This window comes from Mizuhopecten yessoensis, unplaced genomic scaffold, assembly GCF_002113885.1.
Source record: "Mizuhopecten yessoensis strain PY_sf001 unplaced genomic scaffold, ASM211388v2 scaffold11065_1, whole genome shotgun sequence".
Lineage (NCBI taxonomy): Eukaryota > Metazoa > Mollusca > Bivalvia > Pectinida > Pectinidae > Mizuhopecten > Mizuhopecten yessoensis.
In genome coordinates, this window is record NW_018408861.1 from 229,248 (window position 1) to 254,244 (window position 24,997).

Below are 24,997 nucleotides of genomic sequence, written 5' to 3' on the forward strand. Positions count from 1 at the left end.
CCCCCCCCCCCCCCCCCGGGGTGTTAAGTCACCAGGGTATTGCAGTCGACCTCCCCATTGGTGGATGTGGGTTAGTGTCAGAATCTCCAGAGGATGTAGGTGGGGGGGATAGCCTTATTTGGCACAACCCTGTTAGGGATCAGCTGGTTCAAGTCACTGTAAGATAAGCTGCTGAAGGGTACAGTTTACATCTTGGATACCAGACATTTCATCCTGAGAGATTTCTGCCATAGACATCTTTTAGATAGCACATTTTTACCAAAGAATCTGAAACATATATTAAGGCTCCAAAATGCAAATGATGTTCGCACCTCAAGAGCCTCAAGCAGCACTAGTAAGTATTGTTTAAATTAGACACTTTCATATAATATTCTACATAGGGTCATAATACTCTTTATAGTCTTAAAATAAGCTTAATGACTTCAAGGTCTTAAAATAAGCTTAATGACTTAAAGGTGAATGATACTCGTGTGTAATTTAAGAGTTTCACCTTTAAGTGGTAATTTACTTGTAGTTGATAAGGCTTGCATAGTCCCACTGGTATTTTAGGAAAGTGGAACAAATGTGTTTTTTCAGGACCTAATAATAGTCCTGTTTTCCCTGCTAGGTTTTCCTGGTGTACTTGTAAAATTATCTACAATGATAATTACATGACATCATCTAAACAGACATTATTCCAGAGTATTATGTTGGATACTTAAAAGAATTTTTTTTTTTATACTTTACACTTTAAAATTGTTTTATGTTTTTGCATGGTTATCTATATACTCAATTCTTTTTCACTTTAATTGTGAAATGTCTAAAGACATTTGAAAAAAATAGGAATTATTATATTTTCTCTGTCATCTTCAATTTAGATGGCATAGGTTGGCATTAATTGATTGAAATTAAGTGTAAAAAGTGTCAACATCACATCCTTGTAAACATCCTAATAACCGTTGATAGATACTTCCTGTGAACTGACCAGGATTTATTGACACTGTGGAGTGACACTATTTAACCCCAGACCAGCTGGAGACCCCCTCTAGGGCCCCACAGTCAGGCCCCAGCCTAACACAGCAGGGTTCTCTTTGTGTGAAATCTGGGGCTTAGTCAGTTCTCAAGCCCCCAGCAGCTAGATGCTGTAGTCCACACTAGAGACTAAACACTGAAGTAATCCTGCTCCAGTTAGCATACCAGCTTGATGCAATTTTTGTTTCATGAATATTTTAAAATGGTTTTCATGTATAGGGAAAAGTAAAACTGGGAATTAAAGGAAAATATAAATAGATTCAAAATAAATCAAACAGCAAGTTATTTCTACTTTTAATGTTGTATAATTATATATAGATATATATGATATAACCAATTATATTATAATGTATAAAATATGTATAGTATAATGACTATTAAAATAACTCAAAAGAGTAATTATTGTAATTTCTGAAAGACCTATTTAAGATTAATTTATTTTGAAAATTTATATGCCTGAAGATTTATGGATTTTTAACACAAAAAGGTAATTAAAGGTAAAATGGTAGTTGATGGTGTCAAGTGTGGCCTCAGGGGACAGACACACCAAGAAAGTGACACAGATTAGGATCCCACCTCTGGGGTACTACACTGTCATCACTTTAAAGGGAAAATATCTATTAATAGTACCACATGTGTGTGTACCAATCTCTCATAATGTTGGGAAGATTAGCTCATCTTACTCCGAATGTCAGACACATGTCTTCCTTGTGTGACAAAGAGGAAGGAGATAGTTATTTAGTAGAATGTATTCCTCTTATGTATTACTCATTGATCTATCTTTCTTATATCTTCAGTAGTTCACAAATAAATTAATCCTGAAATTAAGGATATTCCAATTTAAAAAAAAACCAACAACCTGATTGTAGAAATTCATTCAAGTAGTTTATGAAGATTCTATGAAAGAAGTAGTTATTTTCGGTATATCTCTGTTTAAATGTTAAATATATGATGGAGATGGCCTTGTAAGTTCTGCCCAATCCCTGTAATTGCTATGAATTAATAAAATGTATGAATGATGCTTATTGGTGCAAGTTAATCATATTATAATTTAATTTTAGGGATTATTTTGGAGTTCATGCTTTTGTTCTGATGATAAAAGAAAATTATGCCAAAAATTCATCAATCATTTTTACAAAGTTTCAAGAGAAGATAGTTGATCAATACCCTGCTGTTCTTTCTGAGGTCCCTGTTGTAACACTGACTCGGCATTACTTAATGAAAACTTGCTTACTAATGAATAACATAATTATCCGAATAACCGTTATATAAATGGATGCAAAGTCATCTGGCGAAGTCTTTGTTAAGTGTACATTCGAGGCAGTTTTTATAGGGAACAGAAATTGTTGGTCATATGGCAATGAATGGGATAACTGGCAGTCTTTGTTGGTCATCTGCTACAAATGGTATTACTGTAGCTAGCCAGTAAACCAATTGGATACCAGCTCCATTGTTCCCAGCTGAGCTAGCTGTAATTTCCAAATATTGGACTAGGAAAGAAGATTTGCCAGTGAGGTCATCCATGGTGTACTGAAGTGGTGTCTCTCCATCTATTTCCCATGTGTGTATTGGTAGTGGAATCAATTCCTGTATGTTTTATGTAGAATTGTGTGTAAATTTGGTGGGAGTTAAGAGACCTGCCCAACCATTCACGACTAAATGACCATTGTCATTGATCCATTGTTGTGTCTTTGGCCAGTGGTGGGCAGTTAGTGACAGGGTGTTAGAGTGACCAGAGGCTGTTTTGGAAATGACTAGAGACCGCCATATGAATAAGGTCTTACAATACTAGGCTTTTGTGTTTTATGACCAGAACCGTGAAGCTTCCTGCTGCAGTACTTCTATGTGAAGAAAAAAGACACTGAAAGGAATTTTAACAGAAAGGAATTTAACCCTGGAATAATAAGAATTGTTTCTATAATGGCTCCCAGCTTGTAACATTGGGAAATATTGGTGAAAGCATTGTTGATGAAGAACAGCTTCCCATCTCTGTAGTGGAACTAACCTGAAATGGTGCTAGGAACAGCTGTGTTGAGGAGTCCTTTAGCTTTGAAACAGGTTTGTAAGGGGATAAAAAAACACAAAGGTCTGTTTGATCTGTATTCGACTTCAGTGATGAAGATCTCCATTCCTATCTTAGTATTGATTTTGTGTGAATTTGAACAAGCACCTCTTTGGTGTTACGTCTGTTGCCAATACAAGGGCTTATGAGATACTGAATCTGTCAAACTCGGAGACATCCCTTTGTTTGAAATTTTATCTGAAATGCTTGTTACGGTACTTTACCACACCACAGACAACTTCCATCAGTTTCATTGGCTACATATAAGTGGTATTTATATATAGATAATTTCATGTTTTAGTGCAATTACTGATTGCTAGGTTGTTTCTTTGGGCTATTTGTTGGAGGGGTAGTGTGTGATAAACGTACGGTAAAGAAACCTTAGTTGATTGGTTGTTGTCACAGTTTGTAACGGACCTGACTCCAGTACTTTCGACACCAAGCAGAAATGCCACATTATAGCTAGCATATATATGTCACACACAATATCCACATGGAAATCAGTTAGTAAATGTTAATAATGAATAATTAAGAGGTGTAATATGAAAACAGCATATTGAGTCATTATGTGGCTTTGAAAAGGACAGCTCCTGTAATTGTTTATCTGTCCAGTATTATAGTCAACCATATATCAGATCATATTTGAGCTAATTAAGTACACAATCTAGGAGTTTTACTGATTGTATTCTGCGAGAGAACGTGTAAGTTACAATTTTCGTTCGGGACAATACTCTAGTTCAAAGGCAGACATGCATGGAGAGGGCATTATAATCCAGTTATAGATTCAGCAATGAAGGTAATCAATACAAGTTTTGTTTTGGTTGAAGTGATATATTTTGATATACATCACATACCTGCATTTGAAAATCAGATTCTGTCTAGTTTTCAGATTCTGTACTGTAATTGGTTTGGGACTTGGTACATTTCTACCTGCATAAGCACATTAAGCCCTGCCTGTATGATGTCACCTCTGGAAAACATTTGTAAATGTAAACAGAAAATAAGAGTTCTTTGGATGAATTTTTCTTGAAGTAGAAATGCTGTGTTTAGTTACAAAATTCAAGTACTTGCACAGTGTATTGATATACAGTGTGCTCAATCCCATTTTGATTATTATAATGGAAGTCTTATGATTCTTCAGGGATTTGTATTTATTATTTCTACAATAATGTGAAATTTCTGACAATTTAAATGAAATGATAGGGAAATGGAAATAATAACACTATCTGTTAAATGTTTTTACAAGAATATGGAAATAATTGAATCATTTAATACAAGATCCGAAAGTAAACTTTTCCAAAGCACCAACATGGAGATATATGTAGTATAAATGTCCTTGGGCATTGGCCAAGGGATGGAAACTATGGTAGTCCAACCTGCTAGAAAGGCAGCAGGTCAACTCTATAGAGAGACAACCTGTGTTGATTAACCCTAGAGTGAAGTGAACCTGTATTTAGATACAGTCTTCAGTAAGGGACCACTTTCTGGACTTGCCCCAAGGTGGTCTCTGGATACAGGTTCGAATGTATAAAGAACAGAAATCTGAACCAGCTATAAACAGAGGATGTTTATAGAGACAGTGGTAAGAACATGTTAGGATGATTAAATGCTGCAGGTTTTATTGATAATAAGAGATCAATAAGCACCAAACTTGTAATGAATTATGCATGCACAAGCCCCATGGAGAGAGAGTTGTGAGGCAGATGGGTTCTTCAACACACCAGTGCTCCATGTTCCCAGCCTTAATTGTGTATTGTCTTGGACTTGGCAGTATTTTTGTAAACTAGGGCATAATATTGTGATCCAGAGAGTATTTTGTATTGTTTATGGAGAGTACTATCCAATTTGAGTATTGCCTGTGTGGTTTCAATGACTACTGTATAGATTGATGGGGAGTTGTTCAGGTGGCTACTACATTGCCAGACTCATTTTCTTGATATGTTTGTACATAAATGTCTCCAGGCTCCTGGATCAGGGCCCGATGAACATGTTAAACTATTAGTAGACAGAATCTCCACAGTTCAATATTCTTTTTAAATTATATAACAAGTCAATTGTTTGAAGCCCATTTCGTGCCCTTTGGCATTTGATTTTATTGGGTTCCATTAATGTACATTACCTAAGTGAGTGTTTGTTGTCTCAAGTACAGCATATTCTCTGCAATAGTGAAGATTAAGGTAGCTGTTGATAAAGATGATTCTGGATGCTTATATGATTAAAACACTAGCCTGATTACAGTTCTTATATTTGATCAATATTCATTTTCAGAATGATCTGTGTATGTGTCGGTAATCCCCCTGTATATTTTCAATATGTAAAAATCTTTCGGAATGTTACAAGTAATAGGATGATGTTTCGTTGGACAAGTTACCATATGGAGACTGTTAGCAATTCATCCTGTTATCGGTTCTCTGACAGCCAAATTGTCAAACACAGCTGAACGCATAAACCTTACCAATTATTATTCTCGGTACAATTATCCTACAGGGTAATAAGTATGGTAAGGGAAATTAGGACCGTTTGACCTACAGTTTGTGGCATTATCATGTCGCCATAGAAACGTTTAGTCTCCCATGTTGACATTTACAGTCGGGTTTCACTTAATGTCTCTGCAGTCTGTCTGTCCCCCAGACGTGATGTTTGATAACTCCTAGTTATCATTGAATGAAAGAAAACCGAGATATTCATACGATATTGGAGATATTCATACGATATTGGCAATAGTCTATGTGTGAAAGGGGAATACAAATTCCCCATGTGACCTTATATATATCATCATTACCAAATCCAATTTTCTACTTACATCTAGCAATTACCACAATTTGTCCCCTCCTAGGAATGTGATTAAGTTTTCCTTCCACATCAGTTACCACATTGCCAATACAGAAATTGGTAGCAGAAAATCTTTCAATGTTTGAACCCTGAAAGTGTTTTTAACACAGCCTTATATGTAAATTCTCATATGTAATGGAGAGCATTTTGGGCTGGTGAGTAATCCTTTGGGAATGGGGGAGAGATAATGATCAGGGGATATGCTGCAATTATCTTTGATATTCAAATTGGTATTTTTGTTGCTGGCAATGATATGTCAGGGCTATCAAGTATGGGTCGGTGATGATGATGCAGCTATATAGCTAGCCAGGCAGAGAGGCCAGCCTCTGTACCATCTGTGTAATGATCCCACTTTGGGATGTGATGGGGACCAGATTAGCCTAGCTAGCTGGTTATAACATTCACCAGGACCTAACAAAGGCTTCTGTGTTCCATGTTACCCAATAACTTTCATCAGTATATACCTCAGCCTGCCCACATCCAAATTGTGTTGACAGTTGTTTTTGGGAAGCAGAGAATTCTAACTGGGAAACTTGGAATGATCTTGTCTTGTTTTACTTCATTATAACATTTTCTACACCTCCCGATGTGGGTATGTACATGCTGAGTCTGGATTATAGTGTCTACTGTATGATTGGAATTCATTGAAAGTTAACTTCAGACTGCAGCTTCCAGTAACTGTTGTTGACAACTACAGATTGCTTGTCATTGCAACAGTGCAATCGGTAAAATTTGTTTCCTATAATATTCATGTTATCCATGAATGTAATGCATATAATAACATTGCGCCGAAGGAACCAGTGTGATGGTACCAGTATGTGTATTTAAAACTTTATCTGGATGAGAAATATTGATGGATGCCAGTTTTTCTAGTCCATTGTTGATTTTAGGATTGTGTTTTCGGCATTGTCAACATTATTTTTTCTAGCAAGCTGTGTATATCCTTTGATGTTTGTGATGATTGTACATCTTGAGATATTGCAATGCCTTAATTCATTACTTTCTGTTCTTAATCATGCTTAAGAATCAATATATTCTTTCATGAAAGGTCTTAATTTTTTTAATTATTCATATTTTTTAGCACATGGTGCAGAATCAGATGACGCCTACGTACCAGTATGCGGCGCCAACGCCAACAGCCCTGGAGGAATACACTGGTCATCCCCAGGTCGTAGTCAGTCAACCAGCCACAGTAGTGTCCGCAGAAGCAGCCCCACCCCTACAATTCAAACCCCAGGACACGCCCTACCCCGTCACCACGGTAACTCCCAACGGGGGCGTGGAGCAGCAGACGGTAAGGCCGACGAGACAGATCAATGTACGTTAACTTCTCTCTCTTAAGCATGGCACAGTTGCCAGTGCCTGGTTTGGGTTTTATTTTAGCATTGTAGAGGCAGAGTTTTTAACCCCTGGTTATTCAGCAATCCAATGAAAATACAACTTTTTGTGTTACAAATATTTTCGCATGTGAACTTCTGTACATCAAGGGGCTGTTTCTAACAGAATATTTGCTTTTTTGAATGAGTATTAAAACACTTTTTTTTTACCCCAATTCATCACTTAACCCTAGGTGACAAGAATTTTTGGTATCATTTGTTTCCAAAAGCAGAAGTTCAAAATAACATTACAAGCAAACAAGAAATGTCACTTAGCAGTGATTTAGACTGAATAATAGAAATGTCTGGAAAACAACTTTTTGTATATATGTAAAAAAAAAAGAATTTCCCATCACTGGTGGTTAACTGGTTTGACATTTCTAGCGAGTGTATGCCAGCAAACTCAATGGAACATCCCCATAATTTACATCAGAAGTCATGCATCAGTAAATTTGCATGTTGCTCTTTGATGGACAGACATGAAGGTTATCAAACCCTGCCTCATGAGCATACCCTTCACATCTTGGTAATATGAAATGACAAAGTCTGTATTTTGATTGGATTGCTCTGTGGTGCAAATACTCACAGCAGACTCGACTGGAGATTGGCGCATGACGTCCATGGTTTGATGGTGGTGGAGCAGTATTTTGTGCTCAAAGACATGCTGAAGTAGACTTACTTACCATATAGAAAATGCCATATTCTACCTGGAATATAATATCAAGTTATATTTATTGCTTTTATTTTCATATACGATTGATTGTGAGAAAGACAAAATTATATCAATGATTTTTGAAATATTGATTTTTTTTCTCCATTTTTCTGTTCATTTGTATCATTTTAATTATCATATTTCAATTTGATTAAAATCTATAATTATACCTGATTAAAAAATGGTAATTGGTATGAATATGGAGATACACTGTGTAACAGTTTGATAACATAAAGTGTGATTAAATAATACTAATAGGACCTAAAGGAAGCATGATGAAATATGTGTTTATCTTGATAAATATTATTGAATACATTTTCATGATATTTTGTATATTTGATCATGCTCTGTGTGTCATGATTATATGATAGTGTTTATGAAATGCATGGTTAAAGGTTGTTTGCCTGCTTATCTTCATGAACATGTACAAAAGAAATGGCATGATTTTTACTACTATAAAGAGAAAAATCTACTGTATAATGCTGTAAAACATAAAAACTGTCTGTTGTGTGAAATTTTCAAGATAACTGAATTGCTGCTTGATAACCGGTATTTACAATTAATGCTTTTTAAATATTTGCATCTAAAATTTCAAATTTTAACTCGCACTAAAAATACAATTAAATAGATCTCATTAAAATAATATGATGTGTTCCTGACAGATACACATGTAGGTGATTGTAAAACAGTTGATGCATGTCGGCAGGTTAGCACTATTTCACTGGAATGCAAACTTGATGAACTTATCCCCGAGTGACAAACTTCCATGTGATGGTGTTAACTGTTGAGATGTTGTGCTTAAAGTAATCCACCTTTACAATCCTGTAACAGTGACATAATCGATCACTATTTCTATACAGTTTAGCCTTTATCTTTGATTTTGTATTACTGTATAAAAAAAATCGGGTGTCTGTCATGTTTCAAATTTCATCTTAATTTGGATTTGATAATACAATCAAATTGTAAATTAGATAAAAAAAAAAAAACGACATTGATAAGAATTCTCCTGGCACTATTATGCACATTATCAGCAATTGGCCCTGTTCTTTGGAAGATTTTTCGCACATGACACGCCAAAGTGTGGAAAAACATTAGTTGGATGTCGCAGTGCATGCTTCATCTTGTTCTGGATATTGATGTGATCAGCTTGTAAGGAATTTTATCTGCATAACAATCTCTGATTGCTCTTGGTATAAACGAGAAGTGCAAAATTAACTTCACTATTGTATCTGTGAATTGTCATGCCTCAGATAAGATACAGAACTAACTGTCACGATTTAGTTTGATTGGTACTGACATTTTAATTAAGGATGGTCTCGAACTAATTGTAAAACAAATTATTTATATAGTTTTAGCTTGCAAAAGGAAAAGCTCCTAACATATTTAACTACAAATTTTTTGAAGAGGAGCATGTTTAAATATTGTTTCAAGTGACTTGCCTTCTTCAGAAAGAGTTTTAAAGAAAATTTTACATAATCTCATCAACAAAATTGTCCTTTGCATTGTTACTGTACATGAGATTTGTATTTGGTCTGTGATGTAAACATACCGTAGGATCCAGATGGCCCTTGTACTACAGTATTCCGTGATTTAAATCTCCTTTGTTCTGGTGTTTGTTCTACCATTGTTTTTGTGAATGTATTTGATTACAATCTGAGTGACGGCTTCGTGTGATAGCATCTTGAAGGGTCAATGCACTACTTATCTATCAGAATAAAACATTTCAAACTGTCTGGATTATTCCATATCCATCTGAAAAATTGTATGACCAGAGATACGCAGTATGTCTAATATTGAGTATAAAATCATCTGCAATAAATTTGTTTACATTCAAACATGTTTTTTTGGCAAAGACTAAAGCAAACATGGAATTTTTAAATGAATCATTAAGGTTCCAAATTGAAAATCGTACAGACCATCATGAAGTATGTTTTTTTTCATACCGAGTAATGTCGTTGTAACTTATGATAAGGTCTTTATTAGGAAATAATGTCAAATGTAATTTGTCGTGCCTACTTAAGCTTTGCTTTTATCATACGATGCTGATAAAATCAAAACATGTGCTCAGTGGACTTCTACTCCATTGTGATCTGCAAACAGGAAGAGAAAGTTGGATTTTTAAAAAAAATCAAATGCATGTTTGACTATGCATCGCAAATTTTAACAAAGGACCTGATCCTCTTTTATGTTGTAGGGACAAACATATCTCTCCAGGCCTATAGCTTATGAGCAAATGGTATTAAAGATTGACGAGGTTTCAAACACAATTTTGCATGCAAATTTTTTGCTAATCGACCATCCTACTTGCATTATTTTTTTCTGTACTATTGTCTGTTTCTGATCCATGTTCAACCAATAAAGTAATTTGATTTGGTACATAAAGGGATTTTTTTGTCTCTGTATCTGATTTCCTTTATTAAAGTTATTTTGTTGATAAAAAAAAAACCTGACTATGAAATGTCATTTTGGTTGAAATGTTGAACAGGATCTGAAGTGATATTGGGCAATACTCAGTAAAAAATCTAATATTCCAGTTGTTGTATTAATTTTTTGTTGGAACATTTCTCACTACTCCAGTAGTTGTCTATTTGATTAATTACATTGTGACTCCTACTCTGAATTAGAAACATGCAAGTCATCAAAAAGTCTGGAAACACCAGGTCTACTATGTCTGGAGAATATTTATTTAATTAAAAATATCACTTAACCTAATTTTGACAAATCATATAAAGTCAGTCTTCAAAAGAAGGAAGATATTTTATAAGTTGTTGTAAATTGATTCATGTACAAAAAAATCACCTGACTTACATACTTTGAACTTTAGAAATGGTGGGTAGACTGATGGTGAAAAGGGAACCAGTGTCTGGTTTGTTGTTCACTCGTAGTCTACACTATTAGGGTGCTAATCACAGTGTAATTATGGAGAACTGTGAGGGTGTTGATCATACTCTAACCAGATCTGCTCGGGGTCTTTCGTGTTGGGATCTTTGTGGTGTTGGCACTGTTACAATGTTATTATTATATTGTTCACATGTCAGTTATGTTAGCAACAGATTCAATGCATATTTATAATATTTTTACACACATATTTATACATATTCTGTATTTAACCTGGTTCCGGTGTTTGTATAGCTATATACATACTAATCAGAAATGTTTGGAAGTTCATGTACAAAGTTTCTATGCAACCCTTTCACACCATTGCTGTACATACACCTTCAGTAGTTGCGTCTTCCTTTTCCCAAGCAGTCAATTAAATGTCTTGTTCCTTCTAGTTATACTAAAGAGACTATGTAGTTATTAACATCTCAGAATTTCAACGCCTTCTTAGCTACGTGTTCTTTTGCAAATGTCTTTATTGAAATTCTTTGATTGGAATAATGTAGACAAAACCATACAGTATTTTGTGGTAAAACACCAAAAATAAACGTAGTTTATCAATTGGGGAAAGCTAAGAATAATTTTGTCTGAATTCTGGTTAAACATATTAATTCACATTTTAAAAGGAATTAAAGAGGATATATGACTTTTGTAAAATACAATGTATGGTTTTGTAAATATTGGTGTTGAATATATGGTTAGCATACAACATAAATCTTAAGGTACATCAACTATTTGCACAGAAATAAAGCCTTGTAAAACTAACTGAAATCAGCAGTGAAGTATGTCTTTTAATTGCATCATTGTAGTGTATTAATTCTATTTAAGCTACTTTATTGTCCAGTGACAGCTATGAGTGTTAAGAATGACAGATTTAGGTTGCTATATATGTATATATAATCATCAATCTTGCACTGAAGAGACAATTGGTTGTGAGGTGATGATGATGATACCATGTTATTATCGAGCAATTTCAACACATTTAGCGTTTGTATTTTTAGCTCACTTGGCCCTTCGGGTGCAGCGTCCGTCGTCCGTCAACTTTTTCCTTTAAAATGCTACTTGTCCTGAATGGCTCAGAGGATTTTGACCAAATTTGGTCAGGAGCATCATTGGCCAAAGGGTTCTCAGTTTTGTATAAACGGAGGGTATAACCCCCCTGGGGGCAGAGGGGCGGGGCCAAATAGGGGGAAAATAGGTAAATCTTTAAAAACCTTCTTCTTCTCAACCAATAGAAGAATTTTGACCAAATTTGTCCTAGAGCATCTTTGGACAAAGGAGACTCAAGTTTGTATAAACGGAGGGTGTGGCCTCTTTGGGGGCAGAGGGGCGGGGCCAAATAGGGGAAGTAGAGGATTTTTTCTCTCCTACTATACAAGTGAAGGGATTTAAACCAAATGCAGTCTGAAGCTTGGTCAGGAGCATCATTGGCCAAAGGGTTCTCAGTTTTGTATAAACGGACGGTATAGCCCCCCCTCGGGGCAGAGGGGCGGGGCTAAATAAGGGGAAAAAAGGTAAATCTTTAAAAATGTTCTTCTTCTCAACCAATTGAAGGATTTTGACCAAATTTGTCCTAGAGCATCTTTGGACAAAGAAGACTCAAGTTTGTATAAACGGAGGGTGTGGCCCCTCTGGGGGCGGAGGGGCGGGGCCCAATAGGGGAAATAGAGGATTTTTTTTCTCCTGCTATACAAGTGAAGGGATTTTAACCAAATGCAGTCTGAAGCATGATTAGGGACAAAAGAATCAATTTTGTATAAACTGAGGTGTGTGGGCCTCCTTCTAAGGGCAGATGGGTGGGGCCCATTAGGGGAAATAGAGGAAAACATCAAATATCCTTCTCCTTTTGTACCGATGAAGGGATTTTGACCAAATTTGGTCTGGAGCATCATTGGCCAAAGGGTTCTCAGTTTTGTATGAACGGAGGGTATGGTCCCCCTGGGGGCAGAGGGACGGGGCCAAATAGGGGAAAATAGGTAAATCTTTAAAAATCTTCTCCTCAACCAATTGAAGGATTTTGACCAAATTTGTCCTAGAGCATCTTTGGACAAAGGAGACTCAAGTTTGTATAAACGGAGGGTGTGGGCCTTCTGGCGGCATAGGAGCGGGGCCCAATAGGGGAAATAGAGGATTTTTTTTCTCCTACTATACAAGTGAAGGGATTTAAACCAAATGCAGTCTGAAGCATGCTTAGGGAGAAAAGAATCAATTTTGTTTAAACTGAGGTGTGTGGATTCCCCTTCTTTGGGGCAGATTAGTGGGGCCCATTAGGGGAAATAGAGGAAAACATTAAAGATCCTTCTCCTTCTGTACCGTTGAAGGGATTTTAACCTAACCAAACTTGTTTTAGAGAATCTTTGGGCAAAGGGAATTGAATATTTATAAATGGAAGATGCAACTTTGTTACTTGTACTCCTTTGATAAACCTGAATGGTACTCAGCAGGTTTTAAATTGAAAAATAAAATACCAGGTGAGCTATCAAGGCCCCTGGGCCTCTTGTTATAATAAAATCGCTAAAAGGTCAAGCTTACTTCCGCTTAGATTGCGATCAGAACTGATGTAATCATTTGTTTACCGTAATGAGGGTCCAGATTTAGTTTTTACTTGAGGAACTGAACAGCTATTTGTCTGAAAGAAAGTATTGATTTTTGAATAGCAGTGGCCTTCCTTAGACACATTTGCAGTCTCATTTACCATTAAATCAAGTTCATAATGACAGTAGGCATTATTGATCTCAGTAATTGTGACCCTCTTTGTCTCTGTGTGCAGCCCTATCTCCTGGATTTAGTCCACCGCTGGGGTAATCCTGCAACTCATGTTATAGACAACGGTCCTTAGTCAGGGGATGAAGGGAAAGGGGAGGATGGCGGCGATGGCTAATAATCTGTAAACGACATGGCAGATAAGGGTGGACAAATGTAGACATGATGGACAAATTACTTCATATTATCAGATGCAAATCATTTCATGCTATAAGAAGTAAATGAAGATATTTTCAATCATAACTGTTATTCAGTAATGTTATGACAATGTATTCAGTCATGAAGGAAGGTTATTAATTGATGTGTGATTTATGTCTTCTGTGAATAAGAAAAAGGAGGGATTTTATCATGTTCAAAATTCAAGATTCATCAGTTTGGAAATATGTAATTTCAAAGATTTACACCTACAATAAACATATTAAAGGTGTTGCAGCATTTCAAGACTGGTCCCTTTGTATCTTGGATAAGTGGGTCTTGAAACATTGTGACACATTTAATATATCTGTTGTTTGTGTATAAAGTAAAACTTTGATATTAGAATGTATTATGGTTCATAAAATAGTATGCATAAACACATACATAATCCAGTAGAGGTAATGACAGGAGTAATGGGGTAGGAGGGATTGAACCATTATGTCAATGTATTGTACAGAGATCGGAGGGAGTATACAGAGACCACAAAAGCAGGGGGTGACATTTTCATTCAGTGAAGGGTTACATTATTAAGGGTGGAAATGTTTAGTGGTTGAGGTTTTCTAATGATAACTATTCTACTTCCCCTGTCCATGGATGTCTTCTTGGTCATATGCTTGGCTCTATTCTAACTTGTACCAAAGTGCAAAAATAGTAGAGTTACGGATGTAGTCAGTGAATTTGTAGGTCTTCTAAAATTCACAAACACCTGTTCCTATGCTAAAATGGGTCAAATTATCACATCGGCTGTCAGTGTTAATTGGAACAGGTGCCTGCTTGATACAACATTTGCAAAACCTCTTTCTTATCACTTATTAAATGCTGACCAAGAAATTAGCATTCAAACTGATGATTAAAATGACTTGCATTTATCAAACTGACAGTTAAAATGACTTGCATTAAAAAAAAAATGATTGGTATGGAAATGGCCACTAGCTATTACAGTAGAAAGCACTTCAAAACGTAAATTGAACATGTGTACAGTTTCAGATCGTTTGATAAATTAAGTACAATGTATTTTGTTTTTAAGGTACCAGAATGATTACTGCTATAAAATATGTACACCTGGAATGTTAAGTGTGTAACACATTTACCTGGGTATATTTACAATGCTACAGGTTCACCTTTAATTTTACAGCAAACAGACCTTGAGGAGGGATCACAAGTACAGATGTCACCAACAGTGGCAGCAGCTGCAGCACAGAACCTTGCGATTGGGCCAAAACGTCTTCATGTGTCAAATATTCCATTTAGATTCAGAGAAGCAGACTTAAAAAACCTATTAGGGGTAAGTCTTTATGAACTTTTCTTGTTATTAAAAATGTGCCATGAACTATCTCGAACAGCTTGAAGGATTCAATTTAACTTTCATTTTGACTACCTTCTAAGGTACAAGTCAACTTTATAATCTAGGTTGTACATACTCAATTAACAATTATTTATGGAACTAAAAATAAATGTCTACAAAGTTTGACACCAAAACAATTAGATAGAGCAACATCACAAGTAAAGAGCAGGTCATCCATAATGTAGAAACTTGTAGGTTAAAGGGTAGAACTGTGGTAATTTGTTGTCGTTTGGGATCGTGCGACTCTCAAAGGATAAATTATGCATGTGATGAAATAATCAGGATGTGTGTGCATGTGAATTGGTGGGTGAGCAGCGAGCACACAATTTCCATCTATGTGATTAACAGTGAGGAGGATGAAACCTGGGCACTGATAGTTGTCTACCGTATCAAACATCCTTGATTCCTCGTGTAATGTGATGTTTGATTCAGCAAACAAGGCAGTGCATTGTAATTCAGTACAGTAGGTTTTCTATTCACCGGAAACAGAAGACGATTTGCAGTTAGATTGACGCTGTTAACTGATGTCAGCTGTCATTGTATTTCTCTCAAACAAATTATTTTCGAAATTAGGACAAAGTATTGATTTAAAGATTCAATTGTTATAAAAAAGCAAAAATGTTTCTTGTTTGTCAAACTTTGATTCTGATGGCATTGTACTAAGCAAGTTGTTCAGAACTGGCTAGAATCAAAACACTTCCATTGCAGTTAAAAGCACAGATTTGTCAATTGTTACTTCTTTGTGAAATTTAAACTTAATTAAAAAGAAAACAATTGATATTATTGTGAAATGACAGATCACCGTTTATTATATCACTAAGGAAAAGTTACACAGAAGAGGTGTAAGGTGACAAGAATTTTTCGATAATCCAGTTGAGATGAAAACCATAGAGTGAAATTAACTTGATACTATTATGTAGCACTAGTGAATAGATTCCCATCTCAGAACTAGAATTCCCGCCAGAATGTTCGTTTTGAGATCTGCTGCAAACATGCCCAATATTTGACAAGAGGATGAGGAAGGAAACAACATTAAGTTAATATTGTGTTGGAGACTGGTTTGTTACCGGTATTTGGATGTGGCTCCAGGGACATCTCGCCTGCCTTTTCTGGTTGGAGCTTTGGTGATGATACAAAACAGCCACAAATTGTGACGCAGTCTTGGCTGGAGGTTCTTTATGACTATTGTGGTTTCTCCCAGCCCTGAGTTTTGTCAGATAATTTGGCAGACAAGTTTGGCATGCTTTTCAAATTCCCAAAATTTAGTTGATAGCTGTTGTATTTTATGAAAGCAATTTATTGATAAGAAATCACACTGAACATTGTTAAACTTCAGCTGTTTTTGTAAAATTCTTGATTTCATAATGTTCGTTTTATGTGTTTTTTTGGTTTTAACACAACTGCTAAAAAGTGATGTATCATTTCTCATAGCCTTTATGAGATTGTAGATGGCAGGTTTCAAACTTATCATATGTAATCTAGGATGGATAAGTTTCAATTTGTAAAATAATCCATGTGTTATTTTCCTGATGGAATTGACCCAAGTGAACACTAGGGGATTTAAAAGAGAAATGATGCTGGATGGAGGAGTTGTTAACAGATGTTTTATTAAGGTGCTAAATATAGAAGGTGTGCGAAGAAGTTGCTTGCTGATAAATTCAATTTTTTAGTCGGATGTAGTGTGTTTGCACCCAGATAGACAAATGTGCTGTTAGTCTGAGCTAGGCTTCTTTATTGCATCTTATGGTTTTTGATCGTTGCTATTGGAGAGGGAAAAAAAGTGTGTGATTATCTGAGTTCAATGAGCTTGTTGGGCATGGCTTATTTGATTACCCCAGGAACACCTACACAGATCATGTAGTTACTGGACCGTGTCAAACTGGAAGATGTTGGTATGCATTCAGACATTTTACTACATTTCCCTAGCCTTTCTTTATCAACTCAAATACCAGTGTATAAAGACTGATTGCATGGTCACGACTTGCCTTCCTATATAAACAGTGCTTCCCTTCTCACTTTATAACTTAATTGCCGGCTACAGCTGATAAAAGATAGAATGTCTGGGTAGCCTATATAAACCAAAATATTTTCACTGTGCGCTAAATAAAGATTTAACCCTCTGGCACTTCACAAGAAATTTGCAAACTTAAATTCAAATATCATGTTAAGACAAAGGTAAATCAAGACCAAGAATATATGGATGTGTTACTTAAACACTTTCTAATTTACCAATTTTAAAATAGGATTTTACTGGTATTTGTAAATTCAAAATAAAAATAAAATGTTTTGAATAAGAAAAATGGCATCTTTAAACGACGATAATACTTTCAATTTTATAAAGGATTTGAGACTTTCAGTTTGAAGATAATCATATGAATTTATATACACACTGTTTTAGTGTTTTGAGGAATTAAAATGGTAGCTATGCTATATAATTAAAATATGAAAGCAGTTTTATATATGAGTTGGAAGATAATCAATCTTTTCTTTATTGGGAACTTTATACACCATGTAGGTTTTTATGGATTATATGAATGACGTAAGTTTCATGTTCATTATGGCTGTCCTCCAAGAAATTAATGAAGAATACCAGGATTGTGATATTGTTAACTCGAGATCAGTATGGTCATTAACTGTTTGACCCCCACAGCTATCATCTGGTACAGATCATCATGCTTAGGTTAACTGAAGTGGGACATAATCCCACTCGAAATAGACTTAATTAAAAAGGTTGCATCGAAGATAGCGAAATGCCAAATATCCGATAATACACCCTACAAGCTCCTTGGGAGTAAAAAATGTTAAAGTTAGAAAGGATTGGAGATGTTGCCACAATTTCATTTTTTGTCAAGGTTGTGATACATTTACTTGATATAGAAGAAAATTTTCCTTTAAGCTCAATCGGTAGAACACTGAACTAGTTATCTGCAGTCCTGGGTTCAACTCTCGAAAATGGCACTCGACAATGGCACTCACAAAGATTGACCTCAATTACATATTTTTCGGTTATCATCAAGTGTTCAAGATCCTGATAATGAAGAAAATGCCAAGCTTGATTTATATCTTCTGTTTGTTAAATATTAGCTCATAAATCTTTCAGAATTCATGGTTAGAATGTCATGTGATATATTATTTTGATACCAATTTCATAAGATCTGTTGAATTTATGTATTTACTGCTGTATTCAACCCATGTGGTCTTTCTTCATGAGGTTTTGTTAAATTAGAATTTATTGGCGAATAGAAAACCACCTACATTGCGCTGTCACTTCATTGATGAAAACAAATTATTCTCCGATAAACCTAAACTGACCTTTCTAGTTTTGGATTCAAGCTTGAGTGAAGGTAAAGATAAACTTGCCGTATACAATAAGCTGAAATGATACTCATGTACTTATCTTATCCCTAACCCTTCTGCTTCTGTGGCTGTGTGATTAGGATGGCCAAGGTACAAAACAGATTCACTCGTTTCAACTTTCTTCAATTTTTTCTATAAAAATACTTATGGAGATAATTGAAATAAGAAAAGAATTCAAAATGGAAATGGTTGGTGATTAAATTGTTGTTCACAGAGTTTCTCAAAAGGTTATAACTTTTGTTTTCATGTCATGTTTCATGATCGTAAGCTGTCCACAACGAACTGGTTACACTGAGTCAATATCACATATCAAGTTCCCCATCTCTGAACATAGCTCCTTGTAGTTCCAAATAACAACTTAGATCTTGTTTCTCTTAAGATTTGCATCCAAATTACTTGAGATCATGGTGCCAGGAAGCTTTAAAAGTGTTCAATTGAGATTTGAGATTTATACTGTTTCTAAAGGTGTACGAATGTTTTCTTCAACTAAAGCTATTACAGCAATGGATATACTATCATGTGAGAGTTTTGATCGTATTGTTTAGAGATCAGCCGAGTTATGTGATTGAAGGACGTGATTGGTGATTGTGTGAGAAATACCAATATTTCTTCTTCTTTTTTTATGCTGTTGTTTTATGTTTTGAACAAATTTTGAATTGATTGCTCTTATTATCTCACTTCACTGTGTTATGTAAGGCAGTCAATTTTGCTCTGTGTAGAGCTATAAAGAATCATTTGCACCATCAATTATATCCGTAATGAAAGCTTAATTACATTCTGTTTAATGTTTGTTTGTAATAAACATTATGATATTAAATACTCAGGTGAATTAAATTTCTTCTTGTTTCCTATTTCAGCAATTTGGTAAAATCATAGATGTTGAAATCATCTTCAATGAAAGAGGATCAAAGGTAAGTCAGAATTTTATAAAGAAATCTGAATCATCATATCAATGACAAAGATAAATATCATGATATTCTTCATAAATACATCATTTTAAAGATCATGATCAAAGATTGAAAAATAAAAGTTTAATAACTTTCTGAAACAAATTTTAGTATGAATCTATGAAGATGTTCGCTCTTCGATTGTTTAATAAGTAAAGACTATATATGATGATTCACATGCTTTTATGATATTGATTGATTGAAATGCATCCTTAAATGCTAAAATGGACAAAATATTGTGTTACATTGTGATTATCATAAAAGCTTCTACCCTAGTCTTTGATGGACTTCGATAATAATGGTTCTATCAAAAAAATGAATGAAGTGTTTCTTCTATTCAGTGGTTATCAGATAATAACTAAAATTCAATTAGTTTTACAAATTTGATTTCAAGGATGCATTTCATTATATCTTCAATCTTGAAATAAACATGTTTTCCCAAACAATTTCCATTTCAATGTTTTTGCCATAAAGTTTGCCACAGTGTTAATGATCTTTGTGATAAATATTTGAAGAAAAAAAGTTTTGGTTTTGGTTTCAAATTCTCAGAAAACATTGTTACTTTTACTTTCATTTTGGCTATCAAGAAAAATTGAAAAAACCCAGATTCAATAAAAGTGCAAATATATCTGGTGTCAATATAAAAGGAATGGAAGTTGTTTGATAATTAAGATATCATATTAAGAAACAGTAGACTTCAAGGAATTTTTCAAATAATTTAAAAAAAAAAAATGGAAATCATCAAAGAGCTTTTTTAAAATGTGTTTGATTATTTCACCTGTCAAGTTAATTCTAAGCAATTAGTTTGCAATTTATCCATATTTAAATTTAAACATTACTTAGTTTTTCAGAAATTCAAAATCCTTTTTTTATGGAAATCAGCATATTTTGTATATTCCTTGAAGTTTAAAATTGAAAATTGGTTAAGATTTATATTCGAGATTTGAAAGTTTCTCAATTTTCATGCCAAGTTTATATGAAAGATGAAACACACATGAAACCTCAGCGGGTAGATAAGATGGACTGATATAAGCAGTTGCTCATATCTTAATGGGAAAATTCTAAAAGGGCAGCTGTCGGGATTTATAAACCAGGATTCACCATGATTTAGGAATTTCATATTACCCAGCCAGCCATCTAGACAAGAAAAAAAACCCCATATTCCCATTAAATTGGCATATGTTCAAGACATTTCAGAGTCAAGATAAGAACATGTGAGCTATCTCTACGAGCTCTCCATAAGCAAGCAGGGTAATTTCAAAACATATCAAAGAAGATCAGTTATTGATGCAGAAACTGTTTTTGTGAAATATTAAAACATGGTAAACCTGTTTAAAAAGTGCAGAATAATCTGTAGCTGATCAGGAGTGCTTTCCAAAATTGTTGTGGGGAAAAAGAATTTGGTTAGGTGCTGTAGCTATCTTCCTGTAGTGTGGGACTTATCCGCCATTTGAAAGCATTCTGTGACATCGGCCATTTCTAAGGCTTCCTGTGTGTTTCCTCTTCACATGTCATTATTATTACAAATGAGTTCCATCCCAAGATGTTAAGTTGTGAGGCTGGCAGGGAGTCAAATCTTCTGGCTTCCTTATCTTGTACTTGACTAACACAAGTCTCAGGGGATACCAAATAGGGGCTAGAAGGGGAGTGGAAAGATGGATAGATATACAACAACACTTGGTAAGGGGCTAGAGGGGGAGTGGAAAGATAGATATACAACAACACTTGGTAAGGGGAAACATGAGCTCATCATGTACCAGGGTTTCACAGTAGGCAGAGCAGAAGGCCAGAGAGGCCATGTTTATTTCTACAGGCTACCAGATAACCAGTAAAGGGGGAATTAGAAGGGTAACATGAAGTACAAAGATATCGAGACTTCAGGAATGAAGGATGGTATACATATATCTAAAGGTTTTTTTGTTGGGGGGGGGGGGGGGGGGTAAGTAGAGGAGTTATGGGGATAATAGTATTTTATTTCCTTTTGATTTTATATTGGAATGATGGAAGTAGTAACTGAACTTATCTAATGCAAAAAAATGTGTTTCAATAAATGAGGGCACATTCCTGAGAGATAGGAACTGAAACGCATAATAGAGAGGCTTAGTGGAGGCTCAAGGACATAACAATCCGTCATTTCTTCCCCAGACACTTTGTACAAAAAAAAACTATTCATGCTAAAAAGACCAACCTTTAGGAAATAGATTTTTTGTAATGGTAACTTTTAAACTTTTCTGAAAATATATCAAATGAACATAAATTTGCATAAGGTTGTGACAAAGTATTTAAAAAAAAATCTCCTTCACACCTACTTAGAAATAAAAACATTGAATTGGGTGACTACTGTAAAACTAGATTAGGAACATGAGGATGGTACAGACACGATGTATCATTGTAGGGAAGTAACAACTGTTTGTCTTAACATGAATATTACACGTAGCTGGCTTGTTCTTGCAGTCTGAATAGATAAAGATTAGGTGAGAAGATGGATACCGTTATAAATTGGGGAGGCATTTAAATCAATATGCTGTAGAAATATTCCTGAATTTATGTGAAATGCAAGCCCAGATGTAATTCTTTGACACATCTTTGAGAATGATAGATACAGTTTATAGTGCTAGGTCATAAACCAAAATCTGATGGTGGAGGATGCTAAATGTATCTGATTTTCCCATCATTGATTATGTATGCTGGATATTGGATAATGTCCTTTTTGAGAAATATTTCTAGTTAGATGTTGGAAAGAATTAATACAAACTTGAAAAAAGATTATGATCATCATATTAATTCTATTGATCTCCGAATAATTTGATTAATTATAAGCACAGAAACTGGGTATAAAACAAAACAAGAAAGACCTCTTGAGGGTATATTAGTATCTGGGTGATGCTATGACTATAGGAAGGCCTTAAGTATCGGGAGACAAGATGCTTGAACTGGGGAAAGTTATTTATGTCAGCTGTTAACAAGAAGCCTTATTTATTTCCATGTACACCTGCCAGCCTCAACTTTTAACCTTTATGAATCCATGTTTATCTACAAATTACTGACATTTTCTCTCAAATTGACTGTCATTGTCTTACTGTGCACTTAGAACTAATTAGCTGTTGCTCATGCCCATACTCTTGTAATATGTACATCATAGCGTCTTTTACTACTATGGGAAGACTACTCTGTATGTAATTATGCCCCCTTTGTTTTGTGGTGTCTGATGTGTCAGATCACATGTCCGTTACATGTCGGTACCATTTGTCCGCTTAGCGGCATGAAAGCATGCTGCTTCTTAGAAACTAGCATGTCCTCCCTGATCTCGTAGCCAGGAAAAGTAAAGAAAATATCTTAGATATTTTAGAATCATGGTCATTTTATTCGGCTCATACTAGGTGTTTATACATGGTAGGGGAAAGTGCAGTTGATTTAGAAGAAAAAAATATAGAAAAAAATATAGAATATCAGGAAAAGTGCATGACAGTATTATTGTCCTGATTGTTATTACAAATGATGATATTATTATTACATTTTGATGCCATAATCATTATGTTGTTTTGCACGATTTTAAAGCATGTTCCTTATTTTCCTCATGCATGCAGGGATTTGGTTTTGTAACTTTCGAAACTAGCGCGGAGGCTGACCGAGCACGAGAGAAAATGAACGGCACTGTGGTTGAGGGCAGAAAGATTGAGGTGCATGGTCAATGATTTACCATTTTGTGGTAGCACAACACTAAACGCTAAGTCTTTTACCGTTTTCTTGTTGTCAGTATGAAGAAATGCCTGTACCGTTTGTCTGACTATCATTACTATGAATAATACAATTTTGTGTTTTGTTCCAAAATTGTCTTGAGCTACTGCAAGGAATTTGAAAAATAATTTCCAGTCCCACACTCAGTCATGATTAATTTCTGTTTTTTATTTCCTCCTTAATTTTATTTATTTATGATATATATATTTTTGGTTTATTTCAACTCTTTTCTGATTGTTTATTCTCTTGATATTATATCATCACCCTAGCGACGTATATTCGGTGCATTGTGGGTAATTTTGAAATGTGACGAATAGCTACTACCATTTGATGTCGTGTCATGAAATTCACCTTCAGCATATCTCAGTGCTCGTAGTTCCGTACCTTGTGGCCAAGTTTTCGTGTCTTTTGTGTTCAACACTGCAAGCAAAAACTCTGTTATCGTGCTGTATGGCCAAAAACAAAAACTATAATCTTCAAAGCTTCAAGTTTACATACTGTACAACTCCAATTTGTCCTTTTTTCTCCCGTTTCGGGTATTTTTTTTCGCGACCTTTTTATGTTCGTGTCTGGCATTTCTTGATGCTGTGCTATTATATATATATATGTAGATATTTGTTGAAAATTATACCATTGGACAAACTAGGGTTCAACACCACAAATTTTCGTTCTTGATAGTGAAGCATACTTACGGCTTAAGACTTTCCCACAAAGTGATTGAAATAGGCGCTACTTGCCAGCTCTGGTTTTGTACCAGTAGGTAGGTGCCTTCAGCTGTCTGTCGTAGAACCACTTTCAAAACATCCATGTCTGGAACAAAACAATGAAAAACGTCATCAGATTTGCTTAAAGATGGTACCATCTTCCTTGCTTGAACATATGCCTACCCAAATTTCGTACAACAAGAATTCATTATACACACTAGTCCTCTGATAAAGGTATTATCCTTTCAACGGTGTGTCATTCAAAAATGAGACATATCTCTAATATTGTAAAAGATTAATCTGACTGTAACTTCAAAAGCAGTGTCTAGCATTTCACAAAAAATATTCTACTTGGATACCAACTTGTTTTCAGAAATGAATTGCTTTTTTAATTACTATGATAAATTAAAAGACTACAATATCATCAAATATGCTGGCAATTCTCCATCAGTGCTCTGTGCATCAGCAGGTTGTCACTAATACATATCTACATCAATTATATATTCCTCGTAACAGAAAATAGCATTAAGTAGGGAAGGTGGTCAATATCTGTCCAAAAATATAAACTTTACGGATATAAAAAAAATAAAAAAAATTGAAAGTACTAAAGATCATTGGTACTGCTTACCAGTATACCATTTATTTTTTCTGGCTGGTGTTCATCCAATCTTAGTGTCCTTTTGGTTAGAGAATTGTCGCAAAATTTGTCCAATTGATGAAATTTTATAAAAGGGAAAAAGCAAGTTTGATACTAAAAAAATAAGGGGTAATATTTATTTCAGTCTGCTTTTACTGTCTCCATAAGCATTGGTTTAAAACTGCTTTTATGCAATTCTCAACAATAATCATTTAAAACTTTTGTATTATTTTTACCAATTATCTTTATCATATTCTATATACACTTTTCCTTTTTTGGCAAATACATTTTTTAATTTGGAAATTGTTATTTCAGTTTTAATGTACATACAAATTTATATATGAAATATGATCTATTGAATATGAAGTCCTGTAGAAATTTCGGAAAATTGTAAAAAAATAGAAAACTTGCTTCTTTGCTTCTGAAAACCAATGATGT

At 34.8% G+C, this 24,997-nt stretch overlaps 1 protein-coding gene across 12 annotated transcripts in view; it reads left to right on the forward strand.

The window, feature by feature from the left end:
* LOC110465231 (RNA binding protein fox-1 homolog 3-like) overlaps positions 1-24,997 on the forward strand; it is a 109,934-nt gene that overhangs the window by 70,889 nt on the left and 14,048 nt on the right. For 7 of the 12 annotated variants that reach the window (XM_021520915.1, XM_021520914.1, XM_021520925.1 and 4 more), the window contains 5 exons: positions 6,987-7,223; positions 10,188-10,229; positions 14,967-15,116; positions 19,391-19,444; positions 23,068-23,160. In XM_021520915.1, the coding sequence (XP_021376590.1) occupies positions 6,987-7,223; positions 10,188-10,229; positions 14,967-15,116; positions 19,391-19,444; positions 23,068-23,160 (576 nt within the window). Of the gene's footprint in view, positions 1-247; positions 335-6,282; positions 6,498-6,986; positions 7,224-10,187; positions 10,230-14,966; positions 15,117-19,390; positions 19,445-23,067; positions 23,161-24,997 lie in introns of those variants that run through there. The other 5 variants (XM_021520921.1, XM_021520924.1, XM_021520916.1 and 2 more) reach the window with 5 other exon arrangements.